Source organism: Enhydra lutris, unplaced genomic scaffold (genome assembly GCF_002288905.1).
Source record: "Enhydra lutris kenyoni isolate GAN:26980312 unplaced genomic scaffold, ASM228890v2 scaffoldscaffold60, whole genome shotgun sequence".
NCBI classification, from domain to species: Eukaryota; Metazoa; Chordata; class Mammalia; order Carnivora; family Mustelidae; genus Enhydra; species Enhydra lutris.
In genome coordinates this window covers 5328364-5355059 of record NW_019154144.1, presented here as the reverse complement: position 1 = coordinate 5355059, position 26696 = coordinate 5328364, and the positions used below count along the sequence as shown (strand labels likewise).

The window sequence follows — 26696 nt, the reverse complement described above, 5'->3', positions numbered from 1 at the left end:
AGTAATTGCCCTTTGTACCTTCAAAGGGAAGGCCCACATTAGCCAATACAGTACAGTCCATTTTGAACTGCACTTGTGGATCTCAGAGACTCTCCCCTCCTAAAAGGCTTTCCAGAGCTTTTATCTCCAGCTTGGTGCTTGCGTATTTCTGAATGTTGCCTACATGGCAGGAATGAGTACATATTAGGGCTGTGCTGGTACCAGTTATGTAAAAAAACCCTCATGCCAAGCAAAAAACTCAAGATTTAGAAATTGTCAGTCACTGGAATGACAGTGGACTGGGAGATGCCAGAAGTAGCAGACACTCTGGGATAGGGACCACCACAAGCTCTGCTTCCCTGAATTCAATGACAGATCTCAGTCCATGTCCAGCCGAATTAGTGGGACGGGGAAAGTGTTTGCTCTTCCCATTGGGGCCTGTGCAAGATTTGGCCTTTGGTGTGTTTCCCTAACATACAGCAGATAGCTCTGTCATATTAAACATTATGCTGCACATTGTTTTCCTGAATTCAATGCACAGACGTTGTGCTTTTAGTGTAGGTACACAGGCTCAGGCCTGCAGCCCATGTTAGTGTGGATCGTTACTTTGCTGTTGCCCCAAGAACACCCTGTACTCTCCGGCTTTTGCTATGGGGAGAAACGAACATCCGAGTAAATGGAAGTACAGTGATCTGAGCAGGTTCCATCCTAACAGCAGAGAGACTGTTAGAGGGAACTGCGTGGAAAGCCGTTATAATAGGCTGTATAATTTTGTTTGGAGAAACTGGACTTTTGACAGATGAACTTCTTTTCCCTTGCACTTGTATTTATCTAAGAGAGTTGTGGTTGGGAAATAATCCAGGATTCACAAGGTCAAAAAGTGACCTGGTTCACATACTGTAGACTCCTCCCATCTCACTCCACAAGCTTCTCCAGACAGGTGGTCCCATGTGTTGTTGGTACGTCCACCCCGAAATGGTCACCCAAAGGACATACCGACCTTTTGGCTTCGGCCCTCAGAGATTCTAGCAGCCTCGTCAAACTCGCCTCAGCTCCCAGATAACCAGCTTTGCTTTTCTATGCTGTACTCTGCAGCTTGAAACCATTCTAATGTGCTTGATGAATGAAGATCTTGTTAGAAGGCATTGGGAATTAAATCCATTAGAAAAATTAAAGAAATAACAATACTTTGGATTTTTGTAATACCTTTCTTCATGAGAAAATACATTTTCATAGACCATCCAGTTGTATTCTTTCTTTCATTATCCCAAGAGTAAAAGGATAAAAGAATGTTGGATAAGTATTCTTAGCCTTATCTTTTTTTTTTAATTTAAATTTTATTATTATTATTTTTTTAAACATATATTTTTATCCCCAGGGGTACAGGTCTGTGAATTGCCAGGTTTACACATATCACAGCACTCACCATAGCACATACCCTCCCCAATGTCCATAACCCCACCCCCCTCTCCCAAGCCCCCTCCCCCCATCAACCCTCAGTTTGTTTTGTGAGATTAAGAGTCACTTATGGTTTGTCTCCCTCCCAATCCCATCTTGTTTCATTTACTCTTCTTCTTAGCCTTATCTTTAAAAGCTAAAAAAAAAAAAAAAAATTGGTTTAAAAAAGAAAAAAAAGATCACAAGGAAGTATTTCCCCTTCTCTGTAGCCCCCTGCTTCCCTGGTGTATAAATAAGACATTTTTCCCTGCCTGAAACTCAGGCTTTGTGTTCTGTAATCTGTGGTTTTGTTATTATCCAAATACTTGTGGATCGACGTTGAAGATAAGCTTAATAGGTAGCTAAGTACCTTTGTGCTACCTGCTCATTTTACCCCCATTTCTGGTAGGCCTACTTATGCAGCCTTACCTGAGAACAATTTTGTTTTGTAATAACTTGTATAATGCTCACCGGTTTTTCCTTGATTAAGGTAGAGCGCTAGTGTGTGGCCATTGGACTCACACATTTCCCTTTCTTTTATTTTTCAGAAATTGAGGCGAAGGAAGCATGCGACTGGCTCCGTGCTGCTGGGTTCCCACAATACGCACAGTTGTATGAGGGTAGGTTGGCCTCCCCTTTACTCTTCATAAAGAGAATTAATTGAAAACGAACCGCACATATCCTGTGGTGTATTTGGACTTCCAAGTCTCCTCTCAACAATGTTTCTTTGCTGTCTCTTTCCCTCAGCCTTTGCCATCCCAGGGCTTACACTGATGCCATTTAGACACGAGTTTGCTGCCTGGGCCTGCCTGCCTTTCTGCTCGACACCGCTTCTCATTTCTTTACTTTCTGCTTCTCCTCTCTTCACCGCCAGTCCCAACTCTGCCTTCCCCTTCCAGCCTTCCACCATCAGCAGCTTTCATGATTGTTATTATTATGGAAGTGGAATAGACACACAGTGTTCCATTGGTTTCAGGTGTTCACCATAGTGATTCGACAATTCTGTACATTGCAGGCGCCCACCACAATAAGTGTAGTCGCCATCATCACCATGCGATGTTATTACCGTATTATTCACTGTATTGCCCATGCTGTACTGTGCTGTACCAAATCATAATCAGTTCTGACCCCTTGGGTAGTCAACTCCATAGTCAATCAGGATCCCAACAGTCAGCAGACGGCACACTCGGGATAATCCGAGGAGAATTTATTTCTAAAAATGTTTATTACCAAGTTGTGGGCAGAGGGAGAGGGTGCCAGAGCCCAGAACGAGAGAGGCTCCTTCGAGCAGAGGACACAGCTGGCGGTGGGTGAGAATCAGTAGGGTAAAAACCCTGACCTCACCCTCCTTACTCCTTCGGTCTCCACCAGGGCTTCCCATTGGCCAAAAATGAAAGGAAGCCAAAGGACATGGATCCGCTTGAATGCCATCCACACAGGTGATCCTCAGGCACAAGGCAGGGTATAGACTAGAGATCTGTAGGACTAAAATAGGATATCTAGCACACGCAGGAGCATTGAGTTCTCTTCCTGATGGCCTAAAATGTATGTAGGATAGAAAGAATCAACAAAATTCACCTGAAACTCACTCACTCACCTGGAAGTTCAGTTTTATATTTTAGAAAACAAAATGGAACAGTTGTTCTACTTCTCTAACTTGAATTCCCTATGGATAGCATATCTAAGAATATGCTTTGAAATTGAGAGTCTCTGATACAAGTTTTTATAAACTTTAGCCTTGTAGGCAAGGAGGGTTTTGTAATTTTGATCTAAGCAGCTCTACTTCCATGCCCCACCATGTTTCCTGATTATGAGGGAAAGGCCTGAAGAGGTTACATGATTTCGCCTACATTAAAAGGTGGAGGAATTGGAATTAAAATCAGTCTCTTGGGCTGTGACACAGTGGCTTTTCTCTATAATGTGAAATTCTCTTTGTAAGCTCACAATATTATAAGCTCACAATTTAAACTGAACTGTCTACAAATGGCTAAGAAGTAAAGTAAATGTCTTCTTTTCACATAGTATCAATTGTTTGAATATTTTGCTGATACTCAAAGTGACTCAAGATTTTGCTATAAAAGAAAACATTTGAGGCCATTGAACTTTGATTAATTTTAGAAATTTCCTTCTTAAGGAAAAAAAAATCTGCTGTAAGTAAAAGGTACCAGTCAAATTGTGTTTAAGCCATAGGCATTGAATAAGCATCATAAGAAAGAACAAATAGTATAGAGCATACAATGTGCCAGGTTCTTTTGAAAGCACTTTACCTATGCTATTCCTTTAATATTCTTAATATGGCAGGGTAAATATTATAGTTCTCATCATCTCCATTTTATAGATGAGGAAACACAGGCCCAAAAGAGGTTAGGTGATTTGTTCCCAGTTCTACAGCTAGAGATTAGCAATGCCAAGACTCAAAGCCAAGGCAGCTGGGCTTTAGTGTCTCTGTTTTTCATTATTACGCACACTCCCTCTCTAGCAGAACAAGACAGTCTTCATTCTGGCACCACCTGGAATGCACTCACATTACTTTTACCACCAGAAGGGATTGTTTCTGTTCCCAATTCACATTAAGGTTTACGTACCTTTAGATTTATTATGACTTGCACGGTGGAGGGAATGCAAAATATAAAGCGAGAAAGAGAAAGAGTGGCAGGATGATGACAATGAATTGACATTGTCAGATTTGACTATGCCCTCTATTAGAACGATCTCCAAATTTTTCCCTCTGTGAATAAGGTACATAAAATGAACACTGCATCTTGAGGATTGCCCTTGACCTCCGAAGTTGGCACGAATAGTCCGTGGGAGAAAAGTTATGATGTTGGAATCTGTTCTCTTTGGATAGAATCAGTTGTTTGAATATTCTGCTGATAGTCTAAAGTGACTCAAGATTTTGCTACAAAAGGACACATTTGAGGCCATTGAGCTTTGGGTATTTTGGGAAATTTCCTTTCTGAAGAAAACAAAATCTGCCAAACTAAGTATTTCATGAACTGATCAAGGTAAAAGTCAGTGAGGTTAGGTGGGTGGTGAGAGTATAAAAAGCTCTTTATATGGGCAGATGTCTGCAATTATGATTAACTACAACAATACAGGCACGTAGTATTCGATCCTGTCCAAGGGCAAGCACTGGGTTATTCTCATATTTCACACTTCTTTTGTGTCCTTAAAAGCATTTATTTGATAAAAATAAAACTGCCTACTATCTTAAACATTACCAACACACCCATCAATGGGGGAGTAACTGCCAAGGTCGGTCACGTGTGCTGAAATGTGGTGGTCAAAAGATACTGGTGTCCATTCAGATAAAAACAAGATGCAAAATCTTCTCTGTTTCTCTGTTTTTCAGATTCCCAATTTCCCATCAACATTGTGGCTGTCAAGAATGACCATGATTTTCTTGAGAAGGACCTTGTAGAACCTCTTTATAGGTAAATTGTGTGATTTTGTTACTTTCAATTGTGCAGTCTCTAATAGGTATCACTGTATTGAAGGGCAAGTTCAACAGCTCCATAAGTGTTTATTGAGTGCCTACTATGTGCCAGGCCTGGGTTCAGATTTTAAGTATGCCACAGGGAGCATGATTATACCCTGGTTTTATGGAGCTTAAATCCTAGTCAGAGTCTTCAGAAAGTAGATTGAGGAAAAAGAAAGAGAGAGTCAGTGAGAGAAAAAGAGAAGGAGGGGGAAAAGTTATCTCAGAGAGTGTTCATGCTATGAACAAACTAGATTAAGATGAAGCCATAGACCATGATGACTGGAGTCAAGGGTAGGTTAGTGGAAGTAGGCAGCAGGGGAGGCCACAGCATGAGTGGCCAGAGAAGGCCCTGAAAAACTCCATGAGTATGTCAAACTTGGTTGTATTTTTTGCAAAGGCAAGTGATTATATCAGCAAGCTAGAATATGTAAGCTCAAGTAACTATATCAGCAACTTAGAGTATTAAGCCTTTGCTATGTGATAGATGCTCGACAGAAACAAAGATGTATATGAGTTCTTCTCTCTCCCAAAAGAATTTATAATATGGTTGAAGAAATCTAGTTGAAGAAGTAAAGCATGAATACATGAACGAATAAGTAATAATTATAATTTGAGTGATAGGAAAAGATGCCAGTGTAACCAATATCCAGGAACAATTAAATGCTCCATGAGAGGCTGTACGTGTCTGTAGGAATTTGAAGCTTCCTAACTAAAGCCCTGGAGAGAGGTCAGGGCTGGAGATAAATATTATTTCCAGAAGATGAGTCATTTTTCCACGGCCACACAGCTAGCTATGGGCTGAAATGACCTTAAAAGAGTACTACAGAGCACCTGGCTAGCTTAGTCGGTGGAGCATGCACCCTTGACCTCAAGTTTGTGAGTTTGAACCCCACATTGGGTGTAGAGATTCCTTAAAAATTAAAAAAAATCTTTTTAAAAATGTAGTACTTAAAATTTGCAATCCAGTGTTCTTTCTAGCACATTATGTGTTGACATCGAAGATGGCAGTTTAGTCGGAAAGTAATGATGAGCAAAACTTTTGTCAAGAAAGGAGAGACCAGTGTATGTTAGGATAGTGTGCAAATAATCTTAGCCTTCCTGAATCTTCAGACATGCATATTTTTGCATTCACTGTATGGTTCCTATATGGAAAGAAGGTAGATTTGCATTAAGAAGTGATATTTGAATATTTAAGGAACACAGTACTGTGGGTTTGCTTAACTGGGTAGAAGAGCAGAGCACTCTTAAAATCACAAATTATAGGAACGGGCTATTTGGACTAGAAAACAAATAAGCGCAAAATGCCATTTGCAAGCATTTATGAGACGAATGGATAGTTTGATTGTGACTCTTTAAAGGTAATGAATTGGAAAAGCAGTGTTTTCAGGATGTCTGGGATACACCCCAAGCAGGAGCATCTCCCTCCTCATAAGATTTCACTCAACCCAGAACTGTTCCAATAGCACCTCCTTCTGAGTTTTTCTTCTTAGTTTTAACCAAGGGTAATTTTATAGCTGACTTTAAAAAAATAATAAGGAACTTTTATATTTTAATTATATTATATTGCATTATCATTTTCCACATTGAATGTTTTAAATTTATGTATTCTGTTTTTGTTTAAAAAATGTTTTTAAAGATTTTTATCCTAGCTATTTTAGAGGTAGAAAGCATTCAGACACATCAGTGGGGGAAGGGGCAGAGAGAGAGAACGAGAGAGAATCTCAAGCAGACTTCATGCTGAGCGTGGAGCCCAATGTGGGCTTTATTCCAGGACCCTGAGATCATGAGCTGAGCCAAAACCAAGCGTCGGCCACTTAACCAACTGAGCCACCTAGGCACCCAAAATTTATGTTTTCTTTAAATCAAAACATAATATATATATGGATATATACATATAAAGTAGAATTCACTATTTTGAGTGAACAGTTTTCAAGCATGTAACTGCCACCACAACCAATATGAAGAACAGCTCCATCACCCCCCAAAATTCCCTGGTTCCCCTCTGGCATCAACCTCTAACCCTACTCCCAAGCCTGATTTGGCTTTTGTACCTATAATTTTGCCTTTTCCAGAATACCATATAAATAAAGTCAAACAATATGTAGCCTTATTTTTTTTAAGATTTTATTTATTTATTTGGCAGAGAGAGATCACAAGTAGGCAAAGAGGCAAGCAGAGAGAGCCGGGGAAGCAGACTCCCTGCTGAGCAGAGAGCCCGATGCGGGGCTCGATCCCAGGACCCTGAGACCATAACCTGAGCTGAAGGCAGAGGCTTAACCCACTGAGCCACCCAGGCACCCCAATATGTAGCCTTTTGAGCCTGGCTTCTTTTACTGAGTGTAGTACACTTAAGGTTCCTCCATGTCATTGCTGTGTCAGTTAGTACCAGAACTGAGTAGTGTTACATTATATGGCTGTACTACAGTCTGTCCGTTCACCAGCTGAAAGATGTTTGAGTTGTCATCAGTTTTGGTGGTTATAAAGCAACTATAAACATTCATATTCAAGGTTTTGTGTGAACAAAAGTCTTCATTTTTGGGGGAAAATCCTAGGAATGGGATCATGGGGTCCATTTAATAACTGTATTTTAACTTTATAAGAAACCACCAGACATTTCAAAAGTGATCCTATCGTTTTGCATTTTCACCAGCAATGTATGAGAGAGTTCCGGTTGCTCCACATCTTTGTCAGCCCTTGGTGCTGTCAGTTTTTTTGTTTTTTTTGTTTTTTTTTTTAATTGACCTATAGTGGACACACAATGTTACATTAGTTTCAGGTGTACATCACTGTGACTCAACAAGTCTATACATTGTGCTATGCTCTCAGAAGTGGAACTCCCATCTGTCACCATACGACGCTATTACAATACCATTGATTATATTTCCTAGGCTGTACCTTTGATCCCCATGACATATATTGTTTGTTTTGTTTTTAGTCATTCTAGAATCTAGAGTTATCTCATTATGAGTTTAGTTTTCATTTCCCTAATGAGTAATGATGTTGAATGCCCTGTTCATGTGCTTATTTGCCATACCTGTATTTTCTTCAAGTCTTTTGCCCATTTAAAAAATTTGATTGTTTGTTTTTGTACTGAGTTTTGAGAGTTCCTTATATGCTCTAAACATAAATAATTTGTCAGATATGGGTCTTGTAAATGTTTTCTGCCAGGCTGTAGCTTGTCTTTAAGATCTCTCTCTTTTTTTTTTAAAGATTTTATCTATTCATTTGAGAGAGAGGGAGAGAGCACAAGTAGGGGGAGGGTCAGAGGGAGAAGGAGAAGCAGGCTACCTGCTGAGTAGGGAGCAGGATGCGGGGCTAGATCCCAGAACCCTGGGATCACGACCTGAGACAAAGGCAGACAAGATTCATTTTTCATACATCAGCGTCCCACTGGTTTGGCACTGTGTTGAAAAGGTTAACTTTCTTCAGTGAATTGCCTTTGTACCTGTATTGTAAATCAGTTGACCATGGTGTAAGTCTATTTCTGGACTGTCTATTCTATTCCATTTATCTGTATGCCTAATTAGTCTTTCATCAATATGACACAGGATTACTTAGCTTTTTGTATGTCTTGGAATCCAGTACTGTATGTCCTCCAACTTTGTTCTTTTGTTCTGGAATTGTTTTGCCTATTCTAGTTCCTCTGCCTTTTCATATAAATTTTAGAAACAACTTGTTGGTATCTATTTTAAAAAATCCTCTGGAGTATTGATTTGGATTATGTTGAATCCATAGATCAGTCTGGGGAGAACTGATGGCTTAATGGTACTGAATCTTGTGATTTATAAATACAGTGTATGTTTCTTTTTATTTAGGTCTCCTTTATTTTATTTTTTTTTTCAAAACCTGACTTGTAGTTTTCAGCATATGATTACTACACATCCTCAAAAGTATTTAAGAATTTCATGTTTTGTGGTGCTATTGCAAATAATACATATTTTTTTATCATTTCAATTTCCAGTTGCTCATTAATAGTATGTAAATTTTTAAAAAGATTTTATTTATTTATTTGACAGGGAGAGACACATCAAGAGAGGGAACACAAGTGGGGTGGGGAGGGAGTCAGAGAAGGAGAGGCAGGCTTCCCTTTGAGCAGGGAGCCCGATGTGAGGCTTGATCCCAGGACCCTGGGATCATGATCTGAGCCAAAGGCAGATGCTTAATGACTGAACCACCCAGGTGCCCCTGTAAATTTTTTTATATATTTTTCTTGTATCCTACAGTCTTTCTAAATTCACTCATTAGTTCCTAGTAGCTTCATCATAGATTTTTAAAATTTCATTTCTAAATATAAGCAAAGGATTACACTGTAAACCAAGAATAAAAATTACAGCACATATTTTCAAGTCAGGATTGCAGAGGCAAACACTGTCTCTGACTATGTAGTTATGTTCACTGGTGACATGGCTGACAAGCTTTGAATCTCATACATGTGGGTAGTAAATCCTTATCTGTTCACTGCTGTTTGTGATCTGAGATTCCTTGACTAAATTCTAGACTTTTCCATCAGAGTCTACTCTTTTTTTTTTTTTTTAAGATTTTTATATATTTATTTAAGAGAGAGAAAGAGGGAGAGGGAGAGGGCATGAGCAGTGGGCAAGGGCAGATGGAAAGGGACAAGCAGATTCCCTCCTGAGTAGGGAGCCTGACTTGGGGCTCAATCACAGGACTCTGGGATCATAACCTGAGGCCAAAGCAGATGTTTAACCAACTGAGCCACCCAGGCACCGCCCACAAGGTCTGCTCTTTAAAAAAAAAAAAAAAAAAAAAAAATGCCCTTCAGACATGTTTTAGAGATGACCCAGTACAATGAATGTGAAATCATTTAAAGATACAAAGTTCTGAATAATACTATTATTGTCAGCCAAAAAAATCTGGAAGCCTTCTTTTGCAGAGCCCGTGCCCCTTCTCTGATACAGCCCACGGCAGGATCATACAGACATACCCTGAGAGGTATGGCTGTGTAAACATGTATAAGTGTGGCAATGCCAGACACCACAGAGTTCTTCACAGGGGCCCAACTTGCATAAAAATGGTGAGAGTGGCAGGAGGTTGTTATAATTGGAATAATTCTTATGATCACTGTGTCTCCAAAAATATCATTAAGTAAGAAAAGCATTTGGCTGGAAGTGTGCAAGCGGAGATTCTTGGGATGTAGGAGGGGTGGGTGAAACAGAGGCCAAAGGAGTAGTGACGGCAGGGTGGGTCAAAGGAAGCAGGCACAGTACGGAGGCAGAGAAGGGGGTGGCTGCTAAGGGGACATGTATGCAGTTTCTTTCCCCCTCATTACAAGTTCCACCAGGACACTGAGGTCCCATGTAGCAAATAGTGGAAAGCAAGCAGAAGGAAGACCTCCAGCCTGAGGGGAATGACCACACTGATAAAATCTTGAGATCGGAGGAGTGGTTAATGAGACACTCGCCCACTCACATGGTGTGTAATGACTGATGCCTGGAGAGCAGTAAGGGGTTGTGATTTTATTCCTTTTCTCATGGGTACATTGCAGACACAGTGATAGAGTTGGTCTCCTGTTTTATTTGGAAGCTTTGTGGGCTCCACATTTCTCATGCATGTTTGAAGTGCCGAGCTAATGCAAAATCATAAAGGGAACCGTAGCCCAGAGGCACGTAACTTCTGCCAGGTAGACAAATGAAGACAAGAGGGCTGAACGTCTCCTGCAAATGTTACCCACGACAAGAATTTTACTCACCTTTGGTTTTCTGGAAGCATCTCACCTGCGTGGACAGACAGTTAGTGTCCTAGGTCCTAATTGCACGCAGTAAGTTGTGGAGCAGTGTGAACTTTTTTTGTTTTTTAAGATTATTTATTTATTTGACAGACAGAGATCACAAGTAGGCAGAGAGGCAGGCAGAGAGAGAGAGGGGGAAGCAGGCTCCCTGCCGAGCAGAGAGCCCGATGTGGGGCTCGATCCCAGGACCTTGGGATCATGACCTGAGCCAAAGGCAGAGGATTTAACCCACTGAACCACCCAGGAGTCCCCAGCGTTAACTTTTTGATTGGCTGGAAAAATATAGCATACTCAGAATGTTGATGACAAAGAAGACCCAAGCCTGGCCTGCAGTATGTAGAGGTGCACCCCCTTGCTTTTAGGTCTCGAACACTAGACAGGTTTGCTGTTTTCCCTAAAGGTGTGAACTTCCAGGCTGGAAACCATGTCTCACCGTAGCTTCTGTGACTCTGATAGCACCAGCACATAGTAGGTGCTCTGCAAACATTTGTGACTACAAGTCAGAGTAGTGCAGTTGCTTATTTTAGCAACCTCACTTATAATTTTGTTTTGATGTTCTTTGATTGAATTCTTAATTAAAAATATTTTCCCCTGTGAGTAATGAAAAGCAAATTGCAAATCTAAGTACCTCGATGAGCTAATGGAAACTGTTAACTGTATCAGAATGTAGGAATAGCCAAGGTGTCAAAATAGCTTGCAAAGTTTGTCACCTTTCAAACAAATTGCAGCAAGTCACAGCCCCTCGATGGGATTTTTTAAGGATAAGTAATATGTTCGATTTGCATTTTGATTTGCAATATTCACTCAGACTGATAGTATAGGGCTCTGATGTTCAAGGTGATCTGTGAATTTCCAATTTAATATTAGGCCAAGAAACTGTCCATGTAACTTACATCGTTAGTAAGTACTAGTTAATTGTATTGTGTGTGAAACTAGGGCATTACCTTGTTCAGCACTGTTTCAAGGAGATGTGGAATTGATTTGGATTCTGGAGTGCATCTATCATTGCCCTTTGTATTTAAAAGGATAATTAATGACCATGGTTTTCATGTGGGGCAGGGGAGTTTGTGGAGAAGAGTGCTGACAAAAATGATGTTTATGATTTGCCTCTGCACACAAATGCATATCTTTGAGTATGTTAAATAACATTAATAATATTGAATAATGGTAGTCTTTATGAATATTGATATATATTTTAGATATTTCCTCTTTTAGAGTATTTATCACAGAATATGTACAGTATTATATCTTTTGTTATGTCATATAATGACATGACAATTAACTGGACTGAAACCTTGGACACATCATTGAGGGAAATGTATAGGGGGTTATGTAATAATCATGTTCACTTCCAACTTTAAAATTCTGAGCTATTAAAAAATATATATATAGATCCTAGCAAGTAGTGATTTTATTTTTTTGAACACAAAGTACTCATTACCTACTCCACTCTAAGCATTCCACAAATACTTAGTTGTTTACTTCTTATAACAACCCTATAAAGTAAGCTCTAACTAATGTGATTCCCATTTTACAGATAATGAAACTGAGGCACAGAGGTATAAAATAATTGGCCCACTTACAGCTACTGAATGGCACTGCTAGGATTCAAAGCCAGACAGGCTGCTTCTGGAGCTTCCAGAGAAAGCTTAGGTCTTCTTGTGAAATGCAATTTACAGTGCTTTCCATTTCTTCCTTTGAGGGTGAGTTTTCCAAAGATGTCTAGGTTGCCCTGCGAGTTCCTGAGTTTGACTTATAAATCCCAAGAATAGAAACTATGGTTGCATATCCACCTTATTCTTCATGGAACTCCATATTTAAAAATACTAATAATTAAAGTAAGAGTTGAAAGCACATGGTTCTTTTGTGAAGCTATTAGATCTGATTTACTGCCAGAAGAGTAGCAGCCCCTTCTCGTTCACACCTTCAGTCAGCTTGGTTCATCCAGGCTGTCTCTTCAGGCGTCTCTGCTGCAGAGAACAATGAGCCAGAATCCTCACCCTGAGGTCTCAGTCTAATGTGGTGGCCTCAACCTGGAAGGGGAGGAACATTTTGTCCTCCTCTCAACATCCAGAGACATATTTTTCTCATCACAGCTGGGCCATGCTACCAGCATCTAGTGGCTGGAGGTCCGGGATGTCGCCAAACCTCCTAATGTGCTGGGCATCCCCACAACCAGGAATTGTTTGGCCTCAAATGCCAATCATGCCAGGGTTGAGAGATGAAATGATGATTTACTTGGAAGAATGATATCACTAGAAGTACAGATGCAGGGGAAGGGGTTTCAGAGAGGGCTTCTTGGAAAAATGACCCTAACAGGCCAGTAGGGATTATCCAGACAAGAACACATAAAATTTTGATGTGCCTCTTTTGAAATTTTAGCTTTTGGGTTTTTGTAACTAAGTTAATGTGCAGGAAAGACATCTTTATCCCTACCCCCACCTCCATTATGAACCTTACCACAATGTAGCCTATATGGTATAGGGCAGCTTTGGGGTACAGGTACAGACATGGCAGGGTGAGAGTTAGGGGCTTTCTCACACACACACACACACACACACACACACACACACACACACACAGGAAAAATATTGGTCTTTGTATTTTAAAATGGCCTGTTATGTAACCTTTTCCAACCAGCTACTCAAAATGACTTCTATGTGTATAAACTTTGAGGAAGAATACACAAGAAACTACAAAATAGAACAGCAAATTGAGGGTTTATATTTTTAATTACATATATATTAGATCTATATTAGATATTTTGTATTGCATTATTAAAAACATTAGCAACGTTTTTAAAAATGCCTTCCTTTGCCAGATAAATAATAGATAACAATGGCTAACATTTAGTGAGTACTTACCATTGCTTCGTAGCACACTAAGCTCTTTACATTGGTGTCATTTCATCTTCTCAAGGTCCTATAAATAAGAGGTGTTGTTAGTATTGCTGTAATTCAGACGTAAGGGTGACCAGACTCCTCATGGTCTTAGCAGCTGGGGGTGGTGAGGCCCCTTTCTGAGGCAAGGGCAGCTGTGGAGTTTGGCCTGGGTCTGAGCAGAGGAAGGTGTGATGGGCTGAGGTGCCTGGGGGACTGGGACCCGGAGAGATGTCCAGTGTGCGACAGGTGTGCCGGTCGCCAGAGACCTTAGCTGGAGACAGAAATGCAGAGTCATCCACACATACGGGTACAAAGGTCCTGAGAATGTGTGAGGTCACTCAGGGACAGTACGAGAACGGAAGAGGACCACGACTGAATGGTAGCGGCCCATATCCAGGAAGCAGGCAGGGAAGGAACCCAGAGAGAACCTTAGAGCCCAAAGGGAGTGCTCTAGCCTTCCAGTAACCCCGGCCTGTTTGTGCTTTGCTTTTCACCTTTGAACCTCTCAGAGAAATCTCTGGTTGTGACCCTTGCTTCAATTGGACTGGTTCTCACTAGAGAAATTGTCTGGATTAGATGCAGTTGCTCTGAACGGTTAAAGGCTGAGGACACCCCACTGGTTTTTCCAATGCCAGGTGTATATGAATTTAGAAATATATCTGAAATCCTGCAAACTAAACAAGTCCAAGAAAAACCTGCTCCTTTAAGTTCTTTATTGTTGGGCCATTGTGGCTGCTGAAGTTTTTTGATTTTCCAGGGGCCTTATGCTCTTCCTTGAAACCTTGATTTTTAGAACCTGTAATTATTTTTTGATTATTAGAACCTAAATTATTTTTCTGGGGATGTAGTGTACAACCTGGTGACAAGACTCAATGATACTGTATGGTATATTTGAAAATTGCTAGGAGACTAAATCTTAAAAAGTTCCCATCGCGAGAAAAACAAAGGAACGAGGTATGGCTGTGGATACGGACTAGACTTATGGTGGTGCTCATATTGCAATAAACACAGACATCAAATCATGAGGTGGCACACCTAGAACAAACACAGTGTTACATGTGAACTATATCTCAATCAAAAAATTATTTTACAAATCCCACCGTTGCACACCCACATCCTCTCCCTCCACAACATACACATGCTTCATTTTCTTCCTGTAGCTAGATCTGTCTGTGCCTCACTGTTTTCCTCCCACACTCCAGCTAATATCCAGGCACAGTTGCTTCTGGGGTTCTGCTCCAGAAGAGAGGTCAGCCTTTCTGCAGCAGCGTGACCTGCTGGTTAGAGAACAGCTTGAGTGAAAAGCTCAGCAGGCTTTCATGGACTCAGCGGTGGCTCAGGGATACCCACTTGGCGACTTCTGACTACACTCTTCCTCCCTGCCCTCCCCCCCCCAGACACCATAAACCCTCCGGCTGGGTAGCCTGTGATCTGAAAGCCCACCCCGCCCCCTTTGCTGAGTTACACACTGGAGCTGTCAGACAGGCGTAGTTCTCCACCCTGCTCTGCAGAGTCTATTTTGTAAACTCCCGGGGCAGCCTGGAGAACTTTCCCAGGCCCTGCACTCCTGTCTGCAGAGGAGAAGCACCTGCGTCCCCCCCCCACCTTGCCTTTGATCCCTGGGTCCGGAGGAATCTCCTGCATCTCCCTGACTTTGTTTCTGAAAGTCTTTGAGAGCCACACCCAGAACACTCCTTAGCAGGCAAGGTTAGATCCCTTCAGCCCCTAACACTTGAGTGGAGGGTGAAGAGTTCAGGCTGCGGGCTTTAATCCGAATCCCACGCTGGGGATGAATGTGTAGCTTTGCTTGTTGCTCTTCTCGTGGTTTTGGCAGGAATATGAGAAATATCACAGGAAACTGGCCATGAAATCAGCATGGGAGACCTCAGGACTGGTCTAAGTCCGGTAGTTGAACTGTAAAATTGGAATCTAAAATGTGAGGAAGGGAAGGGTTTTGTTGCTTGGTCCACAGAGAGAGGGCCTTCTGTCTCCCAGGCAGGCCTCCATCACCGTGGAAGTGGAAGAATCCTCTCGGATGCTCGGCCCAGACCACCCTCCTGTCACCCTCAGACACTCCCAGCACGTGCGCTGTTCACAGATCCCAGCTCTCCCAGCAAGCACGCAGCTGTGCCTTTTCCTGGTTCTTCTGCATGACCCCTGAATCCTGCCCTTCTGTGCACTGTCTCTCTCAGGGTCTCCTCCTGTGTACTCAGAGCAGTCTGGGCACCCCACGATTTGACGCTGACCCCCGCCCCACTCTGGTTCTGGTTAGGTGGGGATCGATGCATTCTACCAGCTTCTATATGCTCCATAGTAAGGACTGTATCTTACATGGTGGTGTAGCATGGGTGTCTCGTGGCCTTGCGCTGAGCGGGAATTCAGTAAATGTGTGTTAAATTGAACTGCAAGCTGGAAGAAAATAACCTGCCAGTCCATGAGTTATATTATTGCTTCTACATGTAAAGAAAATGTTCTCTTCTTTTCTGAAACAGCCCTGGTTAACTGCTAAATCCAAAAGGCACATTTTAAGTTGTATAGCACTTCCTTTTCCATAAATATTTGGTACAACTAACCATCTCCTCCCTCCTTTCCATAATGCTCGTTCTGTGGCTTCTTGGATTCAGCCTCCAGCTAGTTCCGTTGCCCTCTTACCTACCCGAGCCTGGTTCCTCCTCGCTGGCCAGTGCCTGACACACTGGAGTTTCCAGGGTTCTGAATTCTCTCTGGATGGTTGGCTCAATTACTCTACATCTTCTGTGTATATCGTCTCTCCGCCCACCATTCCCGAGTAGGTTTCAGTATCCTAAAGGATGCTAAAATTTAATACCTCCAAACATGAGCTGTTTATTTTCTCCCTCCCAGCTCTCTACCAGCTTCCCTAAGTGACTGCTTCTGTGTTCGGTGGCACAATGACAAAGCCTGAAATTGGAAGTCGCCCTCTCTTTCTGTTCTTCCGCAGCTTACACATCAAAAACCAAAAGCTTCATCTGCTCTCACTCCCGTCTTTTCCTTGTCATTTCTCACCCACACTATCATAAATACATCCTAACTGTTCTTCAGCTCATTCTCCATCCTGCCACTACTTATGTTTGTGATGTGCCATCAAATTACCTTACTCTCCTAAGATCCTTCAGTAGCTCCCCCTCGCCCAGATTACTCTGGACATATTCATTTTGGTCCTTTGTGATCTAGACCCTGCCTTTCTCTGCAGTTAATCCCACTCACAGACTTGCAACATTCAGACTAAAGCATGCTATCTAATACCTGTTTGCTTTGCCTGTAATTCTTTTAGCCTAGACAGCATATCTCTCTTAGTCCTTCATGGGCTTGCTCAAATCATCTCTCCTTTGGAAGGTTTTTGTCATTCTGCACTCAGGAAGTGAGTTGCTCCTTCTTCTCTTTGTCATGTTTACATTGCAAGCAGGACCGTGAGGTCCGCAAGGGCAGATCCCACATCCCGGTCACCTCTGCATTCCCAGCACCTCCCCTTCTTCCTGGTACATGGCACGCCGTTGGATGGACAAGCCTTGACTTCTTTTCTTCTTACTGACTTTCCCATTGGAACCTCAGGTTTCACTCTTAAAATGAGATTTCTGTTTCCCCTTACTAATGGATTAGCCCCTTCTTAAGGATTCTGAAGACAACCGTAGAAATTAACAGGTCCTGGCAAAAATATGGTTGTGACATTTCCTCTAAAAAGATCAAAGGGCTTTGCTTATGTTAACACAGAAATCCAGTGTGCTCAAAGCGCAAAGTGGACAGGCTTCATCATGTGTACTGGATTTTCTCTTTCCGTGGAGAAAAAGGAGAGGGGAAGGAAACTGCCATTTATTGAAGAGCCTGTGTTAGCAACAGGACTATGCTCTCATTTTCCAGGCCCCACTGCAATTCTTCTTGGGTAGGCAGGAGCAGAGAAATCACTGGCAGGAAGAAGTCCTATCTCCACTGCTAAGTAATGTGTGGCTCCCTTGAGCAGGTGGTCCTCTCAGATCCTTAGTCTCTTCATCTGAAAATTCTTTTCATCAGACCAAATTGTCCCCAGAGTCTGCCAAGCTCATAAGTTTCTTTAGCAAACATTTACTGAGAGGATTCACTTTAGCCAGTGCCTGTGCTAGACATTAGGGATGCAAATAAGATGCAGTCCTTAGCCTGTCATTTTCAGTGGGGGAGAATAATTCTGTTACTCTGACTGTACAAAGTTTATTGCGACTACTTAAAAATCAATCACTGATTGGACCTATATAAACAAAGCATGTTCTGTTAAGAAAGAAAAACCTACTGAAACTACCATGTATGAACTTTCCTGCCAGGCCTGTGGTAGTTTTGAAGAATAAATTATGGTTTCTGCCTCAAAAGCAACTCTAATCCAGTGGAGGACACACTGTTCATGCAGCAAATAAAATAAACTTTATAATCAAAATTATTATTCATGCAGGACTAGTTTTTCAGGAAACCAGTACTAGGCCAACTCAGATAATCTGAAGGGTTTTCTATTATTTCACAGTAAGTTAGAGGTAAACAAATACCAATGCTAACCACTTGTCCTGAATGCAGATTGGCTTCATTCATAGCAGAATTTCACAGGGGTTTTGCTAAAGTGCTCTGAATACTTCTGTTATGTAACATGTTCTTTTACCTGAGGCAGCCAGTCCTTAAAGAGGCATTTACATCTCTCTGGGATGTGTGTTTCATCTGTTTTGTATTCTTGTGGAGTCTAGCCATTGTTTATTTTACCTTGTGCAAGGTAAGTCACAGGCTGGTGCTACATCACGCTGAACTGTCTATCTAGCTTCGGGCCACCGTAGAGAGTATCTTCTCTCTTTGTGTCTTTTTTTTTTTTTTCATCTTAGCAAATCAGCTCATTTTTTTCCTCAGTGTTATTGAGGCATATTTGACAAATAAAATTGTAAGATATTTAAAATGTACAACCTGTAGCTCTGATACACATACACATTTTATTTATTTTTTTTAAAGATTTTATTTATTTATTTGACAGAGATCACAAATAGGCAGAGAGGCAGGCAGAGAGAGAGAGAGAGAGAGAGGAGGAAACAGGCTCTCCACTGAGCAGAGAGCCCGATGTGGGGCTTGATCCCAGGACCCTGAGATCATGACCTGAGCCAAAGGCAGAGGTTTAACCCACTGAGCCACCCAGACACCCCCACATACACATTTTGAAAGGAGGAGTTGAGTGGTTGTGTGTATGATACTTGAAATTGTACCCAGAATTTCGCAATGTCTTCGATGATGATGGTTTAGGATTGAGATCTTAATGGGCAATTAGATGGAGAGCAAAAGAAATGCAGATCACTTTACATCAGTAATTTCAAAGTTGGATAAATAAAGTGATTTTTAAAATAGACTTTTTAAAGAGCCTGTTTAGTTCACAGAAAAATTGAGCAGGAAGTACAGGGAGTTCCTCTAGGCCCCTGTACCATACACAGCCTCCTCCACTAGCAGCATACCACACAGAGTGGGACACGGCTGTTCCTGACCCTACACCAACACATCATCATCACCCAAAGTCCATTATTTGTGTTAGGTTTTACTCTTGGTCTTACACATTCTCTGGGTTTGATAAATGTGTAATGATTTGTATTCACCATTATAGTACCATACAAAATAGTTGCACAGCCTGAAAATCCTTTGTGCCCTGACTATTCAGCCCTCTCTTCCTCCTACCTCCTGAAAACCACTGATCTTTTTAATGTCTCCATAGTTTTGCCTTTTCCAGATTGTTCTGTAGTTGGAATCACACAGTATGTAGCCCTCTCAGACTGGCTTCTTCACTTCATGATTTGTCTTTTCGTGGCTTGATGGCTCAATTCTTCTTAGTGCTGGATAATATTCCATTATCTGAAAGTACTACAATTAATTTATCCATTCATCTGCTAAGGGACATCTGGTTGTTTCCAAGTTTTTGCAGTTGTGAATAAAGCTGCTAGAAACATTCCTGTGCAGGTTTGGTTTTTTTTTTAATGTATACATAAGTTTTCAACTCATTTGGATAAATGCCAACGAGTGTGATGGTTCAGTCCTATGGTAAGAGTATGTTTGGCAGTAAGAAACTACCAAACTATCCTCCAAAGTTCTGTGCCATTTTCCATTCCCAGCTGCAAAGAATGAGCATTCATGTTGGTCCACATTCTTGTTAGCATTTGATGTGGTCAGTGTTTTAGAATTTTGTCATCCTAATAGGTGTACCATGTTTATCTCGTGGCTATTTTAGTGTGCAGTTCTATAATGCGGTATGATGGTAAGCATCCTTTTATATGCTTACTTGTCATCTGTGTGTCTTTGATAAAGTGTCTGTTCAGACTGTTTGCCTACTTTTTAAATGGATTATTTGTTTTCTTATTAAGTTTTAAGAGTTCTTTGTATGTATTTGCTAATAGTCCTTTTTCAGATATATTTTTTGCATATATTTTCCCCAGATCTATAGCTTTTCTTCTCACACACTTGACAGTGTCTCACAGAGAGCAGAAGTTTTTAATTTGAATGAAGTTCAGTTTATCAGCTGTTTATTTAAAGATCATACCTTTGGTGTTGCATCTAAAAAGTTACCACCAAACCTAAGGTCATTTAGATTATTTCCTTCTATGTTATCTTCTAGGAGTTTTATAATTTCATAGTTACATTTAGGTCTGCGATTCATTTTCAGTTAATTTTTGTGAAGGGTCTAAAGTCAATATCTAGATGGATTTTTTTTTTTTTTTTTTTTTTTGGTGTGTAGATGTTCAGTTGTTTAACACAGTTTGTTGAAAGACTATCAGTTCTCTATTGTATAACCTTTGCTCCTTCATCAGAGATCAGTTGACCACACTGTATGGGCCTAAAATAGAGATATTTTATTTCATTGATATACTGTCTATTCTTTTACCGATACCATACTGTCCTGATTACTTTAGCTTTATAGTAAGTCTTGAAGTTGGGTAGTATCAATCCTCCGGCTTCCTTTCTGTACTCCAGTATTATGTTGGCTATTCTGTGTCTTTTGCCTCTCCATCTGAAGTTCAGAATCAGTTTGTTGTCTTGTAATTTTTCACTTAATATTGGACATTTTAAACATTGTAACGTAGCAACTCTCAAAATCAGACCCCACCTCTCCCCAAGGTTTGTTTTTGTTGCAATTATTTAGTAACTTTCCTCAGCTAATTGTCTAAAGTCTGAAGCCTTTGCAATATATTACCACTGAAGTCCCTTCTTAGAGTAGAGGGTCAGCAAATGACAGAGATTTCCTTAAGTGCCTTGAACCAGTACTTCTCCCAGCTTTGCCAAAGGCTCTTTGTGCATATTTGGCTATGGTTTCAGTGTTCCAGCAGGAAGTTGATAACTCTGCCTTAGCTTTTATTTCCTGCTTGTGCAGATCACCAATACCAGACAGAGGTGAGAAATTAGGACCTTCTCATACCTTTTCCAGGTATGCACACAGTTCTGCATATGTGCTTGACTTCTAGATTTCTAAGAATATGTTAGAACTTTTCTAAGTCCCCTATGGACATCTCATTCCTGCAGCTATTCTTTTCATTTCTTTTGGTTCATATCTTATTTGGCCCAAATGTTATCTCCATTTCAGGCAGATGTGATATTAAATAATTGCCACTGATTGTTTTTGACAAACGTACTAGAAAAAAACTATTCTCAGTGATGAGCTCAGAGTCACGTTAAATGAAGATAAGCCGTATGAATGGGAGCATTCAGGGAATTGCCAGACAGCTTAGATAATGATAGTCCTTTAATAATGGAACTTTGGGGGAGCCAAACCCATTCTGCCCTCTCCAGGGGCTTCTAGGCTGTCAGTTTTCACAGCTACTCTGATTGTGATGCTGTTGTTTTTCAAAGCTTCTGCAAAACTGAGAAAAGAAACATGAGAATATGACAAGTTCAGATGCCTCAAATCTCACTGTTCTTACATAAATTCAGTAATTTTTTTCCTTAAATAAACAGTACTTGGATTATTTCAAGCCTTTATTAATTTTCAAAGTTCTTCAAAAGTTGATTTTTACAATCATTGCCAATATTATTCTTGCTTTTATAGAGTCCCAGAGTGTTAGAGATTTTTATTCCACCATTCCCACTGATGTCACTCACTTACAGTGTTTTTTATTCAGCTTTATTAGAGTATAAAATACATTCAACAAAAATCACCAACTTAAAATATACAACTTGATGAATTTTGTTAAAGATATACAGTTGTGTAACTATCACCACAATCATGATATAGAGCATTTCCATTATCTCAAAAAGTTCTATATTGCTGGCATTTGGCAACCACTAACCACTGAACTGTTTTCTGTCACTACAGGGCTACCTTCTCTAAAATTTTGTATAAATAGAATTTTATAGTAATGCTCTTTGCATTTGGCTTCTTTCACTTAACATAATGCCTCTAAGACTCATCCATTTTGTTGCATGTATCAGTAGTCAGTGCCTTTGGATTGTTGAATATTTCATTATAGGTATGTGCCACAATTTTTATTTCTGTTAAGGGACCTTTGGGTTATTTCCACTTTTTGGTTATTTTCTGAACAAATCTGCTATGAACATTTAAGTACAGGTCTTTGTATGGATGTATGATTTATTTTATCTTGGATATAAATAAGAGTAGAGTCGCTAGGTCAATGCTAAGAAAATATTTTAATTTTATAAAATTGCCAAATTATTTTCCAAAGAGGTTGTATCCTTTGGAAGTTTCAGTGATTCCATGTCTTTGCTAAAACTTAGTATTGTCAGTATTTTTAATTTAGACATTCCAGTGTATGTAGTGGTGTCTTATTATTTCAATTTGCATTTCTTCCCTAATTACTGATGTTAAGCATCTTTTCATGTGCTTATTTGCTATTTGAATATCTTCTTTTAGAACTGTATGTTAAAATATTTTGCACATTTTTAAAATCAGATTGTTTGACTCATTATGGAATTTATTAAGGAGTTCTTTATTCTGGATACAAGTCCTTTATGAGATGCAGGTTTTGCAAATATTTTCTCCAAATAGAGAAGCAATTCTTAAGGTGCCAGCAAATATCTGAGTTGAGGGGAGATAAAAGGAACTAAATCTACATGGTCAAATCTAGTTTGAGTCTCTAGCTTTAAAAAATGATAAATTAGCTTCCTGTTTGTGTCAGAAAGTATAAAGCATATTCAGGCATGTGATATATGAAGGATGAGCCCTTTGATGGCTTTTGTATATGTAGTAGATCAAAAACTTTTACATAGAATAAAAAGGTTTGTTTGTGTGCTTCCAAAGTATAATGGAAGAACAAGTTTATTAGAAAAGTAAATTTTATGAATAATAGGCAATCTTTACCTAAACAAACCTGCTACAGAGCTGCCAAATGAGCAACATGGACTCATTTAAGCTCTTACTTATCATATGTTTATTTAAGCTCTTATATATCTCATTATATACCCAAGTGAAAATGTATATATAAAAAGTACCTCACATACCACTTTTAGCTTTTAGGCAGTGATGTTAACATGTGTGGAACTGGACAAAGAGATAGGCTGTCAGCTATAAGAGCAAAGGCCAATCCCATGCTAAAGATAGCTTCAGACTAAATGCTCAGTTTCTAATCCAGGGTTGCTTAATATATTTGACACTAATGAATGTGTAGTCAGTGGGTAAATTGGAGATGGCTGAAAATGAGAGGAATCATCAAATATTTTTAAATAAATGAATGACATGAGAAAAAGTTGAGAAATGAACTGATTTTAATTGAAGCATTTGAAGTGGTAGTGAAACCAATGAAGAGGCTATTGCCTGACTTTAGGTAAAAGTTGAGAAAGCACCAAAGTAGGACCAAAGAAGAGGCAAGACTTCAAAAATATCAAGGAAGTATAATTGACAGGATTTGGTAATCAAATGAACACAGATCTTTTTTAAAAGTGTCCAGATGACTCCATATTCCAGTGTGGGTGGCCTACTTGGTGATGCTCTTAATCAAGATAAGATATGAAGTAGCAGAAGCAGGTTTTGAAGAGAATATAATGAGGTCAGTTTTGAAAGTTGAGTTTAAAGGGCCAGCAGAGCCCCACAAAAAGGGGTGAGGTTAGTGAGTATTTAGAAATGTAACTATGGGGCTCAAGTGAAGTGTCTGCGCTAGAGAAAGGGGATTGGGCATCATCAGAGTCTAATTTATTTTAAGATGGGATAAGATATATCAGTATACTTATACAGAGTAAAAAGCAAAAACTACAGTCTAATTTCTAAAAAATATTAGTAGTTAAGGGCAAGTACTACTTGGTGACAGGAAGGAGACAGTGTTTCAAGAGATGAGAGAATTCATGATCTTGAATGCCAAAGAGAAGAGTTTCAAGGAATAGAGAGTGGTAATTAGTGTCCATTGCTACAGATAGGTCTTTGCTAAAAAAAAGTTATGGAATTTGATGAACAAAAAGCCATTGGCCAAAACTGGAAACAGCCACTTTTGACCATGTCCATCAGCAAAAAAGTATGCAAAACCAGTTGCATATCTTAATACCATGGAAAACTGCTCAGCGATTATAAGGAATGATTACTGCAATACTCAGTAAAATGGATCAATTTCAAAAACATTGTGTTGACTAAAAAAAAACCAGACACACAAAAGTACATACCATGTGATTCCATTTTTATGATAACCAAGAACTGGCAAAATCAGTCTATGGTGACAGAAATCAGAAAGAGGGTGTCGCTGGGGGTGATGAGAGGGGATGTGGTAGTGAGGAGAACTGATGGTAAAGGAGCACAAGAGAACTTTCTCATGGGAAAAAATGTTCTTTATTTTGTTTGAGAGTAGTTAAAATTGTCAAAACTCTTTGAGCTGAAAATTTAAAGCCGATGCAAGAAAAAGTCATTGGTCAAAGATGGGAGACTGAACATCTGACTTTTCTTGCTTTCTAAATTTTCACTGATGTAGAGAGACATACCTTCACAAAAGCAAGGGGAGAGACACCACCACTACAAAATTTTCAAAGCAGAGAAACAGAATTAATATAGTAGGGAACTTGGCAAGCCCAAGAAATGAAAGCTAAGTGGTCATTGAAGTAAGTCATAAACTAACTCAGTCTCTACCACAGTAATCCTAAAAAGCTCCAAATGGGGAATGATGTTTAAAGTAGGTTAAAAAGAAGAGGGTTGTTTGAAATTCTGTTTTAAAGTAGCTAGAACCCTCAATTTACTCCCCCAATTTATATCCAGGAGACTTTTCTTTCCCACCATCAGCACAAGACAAGAAGATTATTCTCTGGAGAGGTTAAAACAGAAGTTCCCTATGTTGGGAGACACCAGGCATAGTTGAAGGGGGGGACACTCAACTTGGTATTTACATTCCAAATATTGAGGTTCTTGGCCTCTTTTGTAATTCAGCTCCAGAATATTAGAAAACATACTCCAGGAGAATCTGAGAATCCGAGTGCTGAGAAATCTGATTGGTCCATGATAATAAAATAAAATAAAATAAAATTATAATAAGGGCAGCAAACCCCAGCTAGAACAGGTCAGAAGGCTCTGAGAGAGACATTACAAAAAAATTAGATTAATAGATATTAATAGATTAATGCACTTAGGGAGCTAGAGATAACTGAGGAAGTATTTGAGTTTTAATTTAGGAATAAATACATTGAAAACTAAGGAAACAAACTGGATGCATATTAACTCCTGGGATAATGAAAAGTTGAAAATGGAAGACAAAGTCATCAGAGTATGATATACGTGTGAACAACATTTACATGGTCAATAGTAAATGTAATAAACACTGAATATTGATTTATCAAAAAGTTACGAAATTATGACATAACTATAATAATAGATAAAGGGTATGAATGTCTGTGGGGAAGGTGAGGGATGGGAATAGGTAGTAAAAAACAAATCTTCACTGTTCATAGAACAAAGTCTAAAAATAATGATTTGACCTGTAAAATTAAGAAGTAGCAGCATCGGACACCTGGGTGGCTCAGTCTGTTAAGCGTCTGCTTTCAGCTCGGGTCATGATCCCAGGCTCCTGAGATCGAGTCCCACATCGGGCTACCTGCTCAGTAGGGAGCCAGCTTCTCCCTCTCCTTCTGCCTGCCTCTCCCCCTGCTTGTGCTCTCTCTCTCTCTCTGGCAAATAAATAAATAAGATCTTTTAAAAATAAAAAAGAAGTAACAGCATTAACGCCAACAAAAGAAATAAGTGAAAGAGTTGCCTCCAAAGAGGGGGTAAATGGAAAAGGACAGGAATGTAATATTTGACTCTTTAAACCTTATGCATTCAATCTGTATGATGTTTAAAAAGTAATGAGATAAAACAAAACAGTCAAGGTATTTACAAATAGCATTTCATGAAATTGGGTTGTAATGGATTGAAGAGTGAATGAATGAAAATTGAAATGGTTCTCAGTAAACTGAGTAGGATAAGGAGGGGAATATTGAGGTCGGTAGTATGGTTGCTTGAAGAAAAACTTAGGGTTAAGGGAGAATTAATAGTTAGTGTGATCTTGGTTATTTAGGTAGCTAACTAATTGATTAGTCAATTTCTTCCAGACAGGGATCCTCTTAAAGAGAAGAAAGCAGTTGAGAGAATCTGCTGAGGTGAGGGAATGAATGAGGTATCGTGGTCCCAGATGAAGTGGTAGATGTTGAAATCAATAACAAGGTTAAATAAAGGGTTAGTTTTGAAAAAGAAGAGAAACATCCTGTTTGTGTGTGTGATGAAGGAAAGGATTAATACAAGAATTCATGTCCAAGGGCTTATACTCAGCTGTACTTTCTCATCAGCAGTAGTGGCTAAGTCCTCTGTGTGGGACTGGGATATTTTTCACAATCTGAAATTGGGAGCCAACCAGAGGAAAAAAATGAAAGGAATGCTGGGTAGCAATTTTCGGAGCCCAGCTGAGGCTGAAAATCAAAATGTATTTATTCGTCAGCACGGGCTGCCATAACAAAATACCACAGACTGGGTGTCTTAAACAACAGACATTTATTTCCTCACAGTTCTGGAGGCTGGAAAGTCCAAGACCAAGGTGCCAGCAGGGCTTAGTTCCTGGTAAGCACTCTCTTTCTGACTAGCAGACAGCCACCTTCTCACTGTTGTTCTCACATGGCAGATTGAGAAAGAGCAAGCCCTCTAGTGTCTCCCCTGATAAGGAACCAATTCTGTTGGATCAGGGCTGTTTCCTGTGACCTCATTTAACCTCAATTATTTCTT

General features: G+C 39.9%; 1 protein-coding gene across 1 annotated transcript in view; it reads left to right on the top strand.

The window, feature by feature from the left end:
• LOC111158576 (StAR related lipid transfer domain containing 13) overlaps window positions 1-26696 on the top strand; it is a 179132-nt gene that overhangs the window by 114990 nt on the left and 37446 nt on the right. The window contains exons 2-3 of the mRNA XM_022520697.1: window positions 1965-2036; window positions 4769-4850. Of these exons, the coding sequence (XP_022376405.1) occupies window positions 1965-2036; window positions 4769-4850 (154 nt within the window). The remainder of the gene's footprint in view (window positions 1-1964; window positions 2037-4768; window positions 4851-26696) is intronic.